The sequence below is a fragment of the Dreissena polymorpha genome, chromosome 9 (assembly GCF_020536995.1).
Source record: "Dreissena polymorpha isolate Duluth1 chromosome 9, UMN_Dpol_1.0, whole genome shotgun sequence".
Taxonomy (NCBI): Eukaryota; Metazoa; Mollusca; class Bivalvia; order Myida; family Dreissenidae; genus Dreissena; species Dreissena polymorpha.
This window is the reverse complement of record NC_068363.1, coordinates 5,235,388-5,247,597: the sequence shown is the minus strand read 5'-3', so window position 1 is coordinate 5,247,597 and position 12,210 is coordinate 5,235,388. Positions and strand designations below refer to the sequence as shown.

The window sequence follows — 12,210 nt, the reverse complement described above, 5'->3', positions numbered from 1 at the left end:
CTAACTGAAGATAGAATCAAAACCCGTCAACGTGTGTTTGACAGGTTCGAAGAGGCTCTACGACGTCACGACCCCAGCGTCTCGCTGCCGTACTGGGACGTCACCATCGACCACGACGTGGACAACCCAGTTAACTCGGTGCTATGGACTCCCGAGTACTTCGGCGCCGGCAGCGGCGAGGTGATGGACGGGCCTGCCGCCGGCTGGGTGACCAACCAAGGCAATCTCGAGCGCAACTACGGGCGAAAGGGTCGCCTCATCTCCAAGGACGTGATACGGAACATACTTCAAGGGTGTAATTTAAGGGTAGGTGAATGGTTATATTCAGAATATTCTGCGGGCTCGTTGCTTGTGTAAGTGTGCGTATTTTATACGGAGCATTCTCGAGCGATGCAATTTAAGGGTAGGTGTTTGATACGGAATATTACCGGTCTACGAAAATGCAATTAAAAAATAGGTGAATGTTACATATAAAACACTATGCGGGGTTGTAATTACATGGTTTGTGTGTTATGGAACATCCTGATGGGGTGTTATTTAAGGTAAGCGAAGGCTTTATACATACAATTCAAGTGACGTGTAAATACTATATGCAGAACATTCTGCTGAGGAGTTATTTAAGGGTACGCGTCGGTGATGCAGACAATCGTGCGAGGGTGTAATTTAAAGGGGCCTTTTCAAAGATTTTGGCATGTACTGAAGTTTGTCATTAAATGCTTTATATTGATAAATGTTAACATTGAGTCTAAAATTTTCCAGTAAAAAAAAACAAGAATACAATTAAATTAAAAAAAGTAACCCCCCAACGGGGCTCGAACCACTGACCCCTAGAGCCATGGGGCTATTGTCTACCGCTCTATCCACTAGGCCATCCACTCTCGTCCTACGACAAAGTGTATTTTTTACATCATATATGCAATCCTCGTAGTATCAAAAAATACAACGACAACAACAGAATTTTCCAAATTATTCAATCGTTTCGCGTTGCAACGCTTTATAATTTTCAGGTTTTTAAATCCTCAAAAGACGCACATAATTGTTTTTTTAGAGCATGGTAAATGTTCAGTATTACTGTTTCCTCACAAATATCATAACTTCAAGGAAAATTTGCGATTCTGACGCATTTTTTTTTCAATTTTGTTATTTTACCAAAGCGTGAAAAGGCCCCTTTAAGAGTGTGTGTGATGCCGAACATCCAGTACAGCAACCTCCACGCAGAGATTTGACTATAACCACCACAGATCGCTCATTTTTTTGATCTAGTTAATTTATTTTTTATTATTAACCTAAATTTATACACGATTGTCAAAATATAAAAGAAAATAAGATTGAGAATTTTCAATCTCTACGCAGAGTTGTCCTTCCATGCTCTCACATGCCATCTCTGCAATCACAAAAAAATCCTACCAGATCTGGAAAGATTTTTTTGTTTTTGTTTAAATACCGGTATTATATTATGAAAATCTGTATATTATTTTCTTTAATATTTAAAAAATAGTGTATAAGTTAAATCTTATAAGGAAAAAATAAGCTAAATTAAAAAAGGCAAAACATTACAACAAAATTATTGTACCACGTTGATCGGCTATTATCACGTGGTTATTATAACGGCAAGGATTTGATCGAGCTGTGCTGGTTCAAGTCAACTCTCTGCGCAGAGGTTGGCGAAATTTGAGCGGAACACAGTTTAGGTCTAATATTTACCGGGTACGTTTATAAAATACCCGGGGTACTTTGAACTAGTACCTGAACCGACAATAACCTATCGAGTCATGGCTAGACCTTTGGCCATGGGTTGTCAATTTAAACCGTTATGTGCGCCTTGATCAAGCCAGTTACTGATGAAGATAGGAAGAATGACATTTACATGCGGCATAATTTGATTAATTAGTTTGACGATGGTTGTCATAACTTGCTACCAGAAGAGTGAGGCTGTCAACAACTCGATCATGTGTTTGTTTGCTAATGCTAATCATACTGTTCACGAGCTTGCTATGCCCCCCTCCGCCAACCCACCCCCGCCCACAAAAAAGAAGAGAGAATCGAGTACGCTTTCGCCATTGAATACTATGGTCGAAATAAAATCATGTTTCATACTCGGGGTTAACAGATTGATGAGTAAAACAAAATATGAACTTTTACACAGATACACATGAGAGTAACCCTGATATGACGCTCTATAAGTTGGGCCATCGATAATTTTGTTCACTGTGCTCTATCTTCTGTTACAGGACATCTCACAGCCATTCGCTAGTCGCCGTTACGATCTCGAGTACCATCACGGCGGCCCTCACGTCTGGGTGGGCGGCGACATGGCGCATCCCGCGACCAGTGCCTATGATCCAGTCTTCTATATGTACCACGCCTTTATAGACTACATATGGGAGGTCTTCAGGCGCCGACAGTACCGGCGGTGCGGCGTCGATCCGTCGCGGGACTACCCGGAAGTCCCTCTAGGAAATAGTCACGCCACTGAATCGCCGATGGTGGGGTTCGAATGGCTCAAAAATAGGGATGGTTTGCAGCACGATTGGATCGACAATTGGTATTACTACCAGTCCACGCCATCCTGTCCGAACTGCTGCGATGGATGCAGCTTCCCTCCACCCATCTCGTGTGACAGAAGACGAGACGTCTGCGTCGCGCGTTCTAGAAGAAACTTCGCGTTCGGACCTCGGAGTGAGAGTACTCGAATCAAAGATATCTTCGCGCAAGCTCAGCTAGATCCTCGAGAAATTGAGAGTCTTACAGTGCAGCCCACACCTAGAAACCGCGGTCAAGAGTTTCCGGCGCCTCCAAATGATTCAAGGACGATTCAGACTGCCATTGCCGATGCATATGAGTCAGTTCGACGGTCAACAGAACAAGGGCCGATCGATCGTACAGTTGTTGAATCTCGTGATTCCAGAGCTGTCACGGATCCCCGTGATCCTAGAGCTCCTATTGAACCACGTGGTCCTAGAGCAAGTATTGACGCACGTGATTCTAGATCTCCTATTGATGCACGTGATCCTAGAGCTATTATTGATCCCCGTGATTCCAGATCTTCTACAGACTCACGTGATCCTAGAACTCCTATTGACGCACGTGATCTTAGAGCTCCTATTGATCCACGTGATTCAAGAGCTCCTATTGACACACGTGATCATATAGCACCCGTTGGTTCTCGTGATATACGCGGCCCTATTGATCCTCGAGACCCACTAGGCCCAGCCGACCGCGCTCCGGATACCTTGAGAATTCGCAGTTCTTCTTCCAGAGATACAATCGATCCGACGTTTGATTCTCGTGGATCTTCTAGGTTCGATTTGGATCCACGCATGTCTGTCGATCCTTTGCCTCTTGTTTCTGAACCTCGAGACGCCTTTGTGGATGGAAGAAGCCGGTTTGACCCAGTTCCTGACAGGATTCCCGACCCTCGGGAACGTTTCAGGGACCCTCAGGCGTTCAACTCCAGAAATTCACCGGGAGAGAGATCAACTTCGAGAGACTCTATCATTGGGCTGCAGGATTCGACCTTTGACCCTCGTCTTAGCGGACCGCCAGCCCGGGGTTTTTCAGACTCGGTACGCCCCTAGTATGTAGGATTTGTTCTTTGCACTTGATATTAATGCTTTACACTTATATTCGGTCTCACGGTGCATATATAACCTAATAAATTGCGATTACTTTTGTTACAAGCTTATCAATGTACATGTATTAATTAGTTTTCAATCATACGTATTGATGCTGTTGAATTATTAGTTTATTCCCTACATGTACAATCAACACATCATCGAAAAACGAAAACACAACAACAAGCATTGTACTGTAAGATATTCAGATATTTAAAACAGAGTTAAACTAGAGATTGCACATATTTACGACCAAAAAAGATGCATAATTATTAATTGTTTATTAATCGCAGGTCGTTTATTTATCCATTGAAAAAAATGTTACATCATCATTATTGTCAATATAATAATGTTATTTAACGTGACAGTTGTCATTGTTGTTTTTGTGGGATTTAGATTCACATAGATTCATGTTATATCATTAAAAAAAGTAAGTTTTGTCATCATTTGTAATAATTAATGGTGCCTTTGAGTGTCAGTGGTTAAACTATTTTTGTAAATGTTTTCAAACGAACAAAAGGGGATATCAATCACATAACATCATGAAATAATTGCGATGTCTAACATTGTCGTTACCACATTGTCGTTACCAATTAAAGACAGATATTCTGTTAATTGACAAACGAACATTCGATAAGTTCTGCGTTGTTATCCGCGAAACGAAACAATAAACATTAAACCAGCGTTTAATACACGTACACAATCAATTATCAATTCAAATAAAAAAAAAACACGTAACAATACTCGGTAATTATTATGCTAAAAATGGTTTATTCTCTCTTTTAAATAAACACATCGATATTGATAAATTTAATACTGTAAGCATTTAGGAATGGAAACAACTGTCGAATAGCAGTCGGGTTTTCTCTATATCTTTCATAAAATCGGAGAGGATGGGTGATACATATTGACATGAAATTTTATGTGCCAGTATTTGCACGAAAATTGTGCGAAAGCTGCAAAATCGCGGTATTTTGTCATTTGGAACAGTTCCGGTATCTAATTGTTAACAGGCTTTTAAAGCCGATCATTAATACTTACCTGTATTTAATATATAGGCAACAAAATGAAGAATGTAATGACACATATTACAATTTCCGATCCAATTTAAAATACAGTTATTGTTGTTTTTTTAAATGAATTTCACAGACAAATGCTTTTTATTTGACATTCGTTAAATATATTAACTTATGAGCGATTTAAAAAAATCTATAGCTGTTGAGGGTGTAAAATTGGAGATATAATAAAGATAGGGATAGGGGGGTGAGATAACCGAGGGCAGATGGGTTGCAAACAATTGATCTGTTGTAGGTTGGGGGGGGGGGATCTGGGAGATGGAGGGAAAATGACGAGTGCGAGGACTAAGGGGAAAGTGGGTCATGATAGATGTATGTGGTAGAGGATGGAGGCTGAGCGGAAACAAAACACTTGTTATATCATTACCGTTGGATTTTATATTTCGAATATAACTCGAAATGCACGTCTTTCGTAACACGTATTATGCGTGAAATGCACATGTGTACCGAACATGCGTTATTATTTTTACTCATTGATATCGCATATACCGTATAACGTAATAACACTGATTTCAAATTGAGAAGTTTTAACGTTTGATCTGCTTCACTTTAAATGTGGAATCACATATATGATAATAAAAAAATAATTTAAAACACTCAAACTTGAATAAGAGTGCATCTCACTGTCCCTCTCTGCAGGTGATCGACCTGCGGACACTTCCGGTCGGCGAGGGCGCTCCGAGACTTCCACGGGGTGAATTTGAGGCGCCGTCATAACCATGCATACGGATAATTATGTTCCAGTTGTATTAGTAACGGGCATTTACACACAATCAACATAGCTTACAATTTTAGTTTTTTTAAGACTGAATGTTCATAAAATAATTAGAAGTGCCTTAAATAAAATTGAAAAATATGACCATGTTTTGTTAATAATATCTGTGTTGAGGTATTGTTATACATGGCCTCACTTTAGAGCCAGAAGCGCTTATCAGTCGTTGCACAAACGTATATATCACGTGGGGTTTCACTGGACGAATTTTATAACGAAATTATGGTAGCTTTTAAGTAAATTGAAACTCTTTTGACAGCAATTCAGATTTTGGAAACGTTAGTAAGTTATGTTATGGGTTTATTGTGAATGTGTATATTCAATTTTAACGCAATTACTAATAAAGACAGTCAATACTACAACCAGTTTAAGTAATACTAGTTTAACAAGACTATTGCCAAGCAATATAAGTCCCCTACCGGTGAAACTCCACCATTTTCAGATTTTATATATATATATATATTTGTTGCCATAACAACCAGAATTCTTGACGTAGGAACAACATGAAATGACGTGCATATTGTCCATATTGCCATCTATCCATGTTTCAATTTTCATGAAAACATATTAAGAACTTTTAGAGTTATCGCAGAATCCAGAAATGTGTGACGGACTGACGGATACAAAACCATAAGTCCCCTCCGGTGAAACCGGTAGGGGACTAAAAAATGAGTGAAAATCTCTGACCAGGCCCCACCCCAACCCCCATTACTTTTGACCCAGGGGTCAGATCAAAATTCCAAATAGTGCAGGATCCAGAAAAGTGTGACGGACTGACAGACAGACTGACACACTGAGCGCTAACCGTAAGTCCCTTCCGGTTTCACCGATAGGGGACAATAAATGTCCGAATGCAGTTAACAATAAAACGTATTATTCTTCACGTATAAGATCGGAATCTGTAAGTGAGTGTTTGATTGTACCAGTTCTTATGAGCAAAACTTTCTTAATTCTTTAGTTTCTTCATGCTTTCCTCACCTTTGTAATAAAGCATTTTGAGAAAGATTCAGTTTTACATTATTATGTCTTTATGGTACCCGTATATATATATTATAATTCGATTATAATTCATGTTGTTCTTCAATTAAGTGAATGTTTATTAGTGCACACGTCACTGCTTGTAACGGGTTTATAAAAATAAATTGTTATAATTTTTTAAAAACGTTGTCAGTATGTCTTTTTTAATGTTTGTTGCATACACTATATTCTCTTCAAATGAAATTATCGCATATGTATTGTATTATAGAACGGGATATAACACACTCGCAATACACCTTGTAAATGTGCATGTATTTGTTTATACAACCATCTCCGTTTTTTAAAGGATGGACCAATTTTTAGCAAGAACATAGAATAGAAGAATAGCTTAACAAAATTGGTAAAACAATTGATGATAGAACCCAATGAGCGCATTTTAGCAAACATTTTCTTTTAATAATCATGCAACCTATTGGTATCTTAATTGCAATGGTGTGATATGTATCTTTTATATTCATTGTAATAAATTGCGATCTTCTTACATAAATCCTAAGCATGCAGAATGATCAAGAATGAGAAAATCCCCAGGCCAGGGAATTGAAAATCCAAAATACAAGGAATGTGTTGACAAAAATTTGGTTAAGTTAAACTGACAACTTCTTCATATCAGTGTTTCTACTACACGTATTGAATTGAAACTCAATTAAAGTGATATTATGGGCATTTTTCACTGTTGAATTGAGCTGAAAAGAATTTAAAGGTCAAAAGAGTAAGTTAAAATGTGATTACTGACCAATTATCTGCAACTCATCTTGCTACCAGTTGTTTATAAAAATATATTTTATATTACATATTATACGTGACCCACCCAGTCCTGTAAGCCGAAATGATCCGTAAAACAAAATTGTGGCTTTGTGTCGTATAAACGAATCTGCACTAAAACTAAATTTAGATTCACATTGTACATGCGTGATGAGTTGTCAAACGAAAGTACGGTTGATATTCAAATGCGTTATTTTTCTCTTTCCAGGATATTGTTTTAGTATGTTGATGCTGCATTAACAAATATAAGTGTATATGAAATGAAAACACCAAAAATAAACAACGGTTGCCATAGACACCTATAAACTGTTAGATGCCCATAATATCACTTAAAGTCGTCAGAATCATTGTGCGAGGTCACAGACCAACCCACACAATTCTGACCTGAAATGAGCAGAATTATGTCCCTTTTGTACTCTTTGTACTTAGAAAATTCACGTAACTTTTTGCGTCTAACCACTCCTATCTTGTGCTGACATGAATACCTATTTATTCCCCTTTTCAAGTTTTGTCATTTTGGCATTACTCTTAACCACAGGTGATTAGCGTGTTACTATGGTATTAATTTGTGAAAACATAATTTTGAATGATAAATAATCATACTATAACAAAAAAATTAACTTTTTTGAAAATATAATTCACTATCAAATATATAAATAACAAGGTATGCAACTCAAAATCACCCCAAAACGGGGTGCATCGCTTTGAACAGCCATATCTTCATCAATTGTGCAGCGATTTTCACGATCTCGGTCTTATTCAACGCAGAAATGAATTTCCTTTCTGGAAATGTATATGTCTTGCAATATGTTTACAAATGCTGGGTCAACTTTTAAGAAATAGCACGATACACAACTCGCATGACCCAGTTGACAATGATCATGCCGTCTTTATGAATGAAATCTCCAGTTGTAAAGACACACCTCCGCATTGGAACAATCAAATCAATCGTGTCTTTAAAATGTCAGTTAGTTGAAATGTATGTAAACAAAGGTTTCAAACGGCGCTGGACAGTTAGTCTTGATGCATAATGTAACGACAAGAACGGTAATAATGTTTTTTCATACGTTTTATTGAATTATGGTATCGAGGTACATGACCTTTGTAGGTAAGATGCCCTTTTTCTCCGTGAAGATTTCAGTCTTAAAGACTGCATTATCATTGTCAACTGGGTCATGCGAGTTGTGTATCGTGTTATTTCTTAAAAGTTGACCCAGCATTTGTAAAAATATTGCAAGACATATACATTTCCAGAAAGAAAAAATTAATTTCTGCGTTGAATAAGACCGAGATCGTGAAAATCGCAGCACAATTGACGAAGATATGGCTGTTCAAAGCGATGCACCCCGTTTTGGGGGTGATTTTGAGTTGCATACCTTGTTAAATATATATATATTTGATAGTGATATTTTTTCCATAAAATTTAATTTTTCGTTATAATACGATTATTTATCATTTAAAATGATGTTTTTACTAATTAATATCATAGCCTCACGCTAACCACCTGTGCTCTGAACATTAATGTCGACATGTTTTACTAATGCGTAAGTGGATTCTGCAGATGTGTAAATAAGCCAGGTTCCACTGATAGTTATCAAGATATGTAAAATAGACATGTTTCAACACATCCGGCAATCTTCCGTCGGCCTAAGACAATGTTTAGTCGGCCCAAACTGTCTTTGCTACAGCATATAATGCCCATAGAGTCATGTTCAGACCTTAACGTATAGAAATTCGTTTATTAGATTCTTTAAATATCATAATCGTGCACGCTTCGTCAAGAAAAAGTATATCCACGGTGTCACACATGTTAACATATATAATATAAACTTGAAGTTAAGTAAGTTTATTTGCTTTATTGTGTCCTGGTGGTTTGCTTACTTCACTTACACGTCACATGAAAGCACGCTGCGACAACAGTCCCATCTCTGATAAATAGAATGGCATGTATTTGACAACACGACGTTAAGAAAGTGTGCTGATATCATGGATCTGCAGGGTTCTGATGGTACCTAGTAGCTTCCTCATAGTCAGGCGGTGGCATGTTGGTTGGCGACTCCGGTGGTGGCGCTATGTAAACGGACATGTCCCGCATCGCAAAGCTGTACGTGGGTGGGGGCGCCGCGGCGTCCACGTAGGCCGGAAGTACCGAGTTCCAGTCGATCGGGGGTGGAGACGTGGGCGTTACACTCGGGGATCGAAAGTCGTCTGGAGGCGCAGACGACCGTGTCTGGTTTGATGGGATTAGCACGTTTACGGAATTAGTCTGCGATAAACAAGTACGAACAATATATTAATTGAAAGAAAATGCTTTCGACCTCATCCTCTTCCAAACCTGACACCTTAACTACATATGACTATTTCCAATCATTAAGTTGCTCAATTATATGTTTGAAGTTTTTTGTAAATAATAACAAATGACCGTTAATCTAATCAAATTACTTCAAATAATAAAACAAAGATCCTTATAAACAAAAAAAGACGGAGGACCAAATGATCTACGATCAATACAATTACAACTGGCACTATACTTTTATGCTAGCTTTACTTACTTTCAAACAAATCTTAAAAACCTACCAAACAAGATCGGTCGCAAAAGCAGTTCCTACACCCGGTGCACAAGCGCCTAGATACCCCTGAGCAGCATCTCTTCATTGCCTTAGTGCAGTCGGAGCAGAATTCACAGCAGCTTTTCATACATTTGGCAAACGCCCGACAGAAAATTGTAAAGCACACCAGGCAGATGAAAATGAAGACACCGAGACCGATGAGACCCAGAGAACTGTTACCCACACCAGGATCGGGGGTGGTGGAGTTGGTCGGCGCGTGGGTGACAAACATAAAGCCGTTGACCGTTCGACCGTTTTATATGAAATCTCACTATGTGGATATAGCAGCTTTGTCATTTTAACACGCCTAAATCGCAAAATCACATCGCCGATCTCATGTTTACGTTTGTTTACATCTTAAAGTGTATGGCTATTAACAATAACCGTTCTTTACGAAAGATTTCATTATGTTCGTCGTTTAACGAACATGTATTAACATATTTACGTATAACCAAGCAAAACATATACATGCATAGTAGCTAAGTGTCTTCAGTTGCTGTTAACGAACATACTTGAAGTATTTAGATCATATTAATCCAGTCTCGATGTTGTTGCTATTAAAATTCTCAAAACAATCCCACGTAAATTTGTTGTCTACTGTTCATGATTACCGTTTCGTAAACTCACGTTCCATTAATTTAATAGTTGTTTACATTACTCCACAATTGATTCCGTACCTCGCTGATTTCAACTTTAATCTACGAACATAAATAACATGAATAACATCGTGAACACAACCAATCGATAGTATAGGCGATTTTGACAGCTTACTTCTAGTAATTCTACCCGCTGTAAGAGTTCACATTTCATGATCTGATTTTTAAATAGCATACTGTATTATTAAGGTATTCATGAAGTTCGATCTACAGTTATTTCGTCGCTGATGTCATATGTGCACTGTATCCTGTATTTAAAATCAAAGTTTCAGAACAAATCTTATAATTAAAGATTGTCCAACATTTCAAGTTGAAAACACTTATTTTTAAGAACCATTTATCAAATGTCACTCTTTGAATATTAATATTTACAAAAACTACTTATTTGGTATATATTTATACATAAATGAATTATATATTCAATGTCGAAAGTAAATAAGGTGTTACAAGTGGACTAATGACAATCTATATAAGCACTGAGGTGGCGTTTTTATCTCCCTTTTAAAAAGAAAAAAATACCAATCTCAAGTCATATCAATCTCCATTCAGAGCTGTCGTTCTTTGCTCTCACGTGAATTTAATGTAACCGTCATGCAAGAGGTTGAAGTCATACGTCGTTTTAACATAATAAAAAACGGCTGACGGAAAATGTATACTTTAAATCAATTGAGGGAAAAATAGATAAAAAAACTACAACATTAATTTCACCTTACACATTTTTATTTCGAGATTTATTGGCTAGTGCATCCACGTTTTCTACAAATGAATATACCATGATGCAGTTTGAACTTTTAGATGATGCATAAATTTATGTAATCTATCTTTTTTCATATATAGCTATAATAAAATGCTTTCATCTATGAATAACATGCACTCCATAGAATTATTGCTTTGTTTACCATGTTATGTATATGCTTATATCGCTTCTGCTCTGTTCTGTCAAAATTGTTTACATTGTTCATTTTACATTGCTCACCTAAGCAATCATATTCAGAATTACACAGTTTCCATATAGAGCAAATCAATGGTGCAAACATACGCTTAAAAATGTGAACAAAGTTGACAGTTCCTAATAATCTAACAGTGTAACAAATAATATGTGTAAACACAGATCAGAATTAAAAGTAATTACTCACCTAAACCTTGGAGTTTGAATAATTTTTTCCATAATGTGTAAGAAAATGGCAATTTTGACTGTTTAGCAAAGGGACTTTTTCTCATATTGTCCAGTTTTTTATTAACAATAATAGATTAGCAAACCATAACCACCCTAGTGGAATCTACAGGAGATGCACTAGTGGTTGTGCAATTGTATGTAGCTATTTTTACGATTGGATTACCAGTGACTTCTGAAAAAGACTGGATGACAACAGAGAAGAGATTGGTGACGCTTGAGAGACAGATAACCACCAGGAACAGACTGGCACCGGTGTATTAGGGTCAGCAGGTCGACGTGCAGTCCTCGTTAGAGGACACTCACCACCCAGCTTCAGAATATGACAAAGAAAGATAACCACAGAGTCTTTCGAGAGAGGGGATGATGATAGACGGTTTTAATCGATTTGACACAGACTGCGCAATCGAATACGAATGCAAAACCAGGAACAGTGACCTGCACATGTGGAAATGTCTGCACGAACAAACTCGGTCTGCAAATATACCAAAGAAGATCTGCATGTCAAC

The 12,210-nt window shown here is 37.7% G+C and overlaps 2 protein-coding genes across 5 annotated transcripts in view; one reads left to right on the top strand and one right to left on the bottom strand.

Moving 5' to 3' along the window:
* Positions 1 to 6,467, top strand: part of LOC127845563 (uncharacterized) — a 29,707-nt gene extending 23,240 nt beyond the window's left edge. For 3 of the 4 annotated variants that reach the window (XM_052376582.1, XM_052376584.1, XM_052376585.1), the window contains exons 5-7: positions 45 to 306; positions 2,232 to 3,566; positions 5,330 to 6,467. In XM_052376582.1, the coding sequence (XP_052232542.1) occupies positions 45 to 306; positions 2,232 to 3,566; positions 5,330 to 5,407 (1,675 nt within the window). In that variant the 3' untranslated portion in view covers positions 5,408 to 6,467. Of the gene's footprint in view, positions 1 to 44; positions 307 to 2,231; positions 3,578 to 5,329 lie in introns of all 4 variants that reach the window. The other variant, XM_052376583.1, reaches the window with a different exon arrangement.
* Positions 6,468 to 8,981: 2,514 nt separating this feature from the next.
* LOC127845569 (uncharacterized) lies at positions 8,982 to 10,846 on the bottom strand. The gene is made up of 2 exons (XM_052376591.1): positions 9,840 to 10,846; positions 8,982 to 9,528 (listed from the first exon to the last, which is right to left on the bottom strand). Exons 1-2 carry the CDS (start codon positions 10,101 to 10,103, stop codon positions 9,247 to 9,249), a joined length of 546 nt encoding a protein of 181 aa, XP_052232551.1. The 5' UTR covers positions 10,104 to 10,846; the 3' UTR covers positions 8,982 to 9,246.
* Between the last annotated feature and the right edge of the window lie 1,364 nt (positions 10,847 to 12,210).

Bases quoted from the DNA above. Each gene is read 5' to 3' on its own strand.
- LOC127845569 (XM_052376591.1), bottom strand. From the start codon at position 10,103: ATGTTTGTCACCCACGCGCCGACCAACTCCACCACCCCCGATCCTGGT. The intron at 9,529-9,839 runs GTAGGTTTTTAA...TGTTTATCGCAG, and splicing joins TTTGCGACCGATCTTGTTTG to ACTAATTCCGTAAACGTGCT.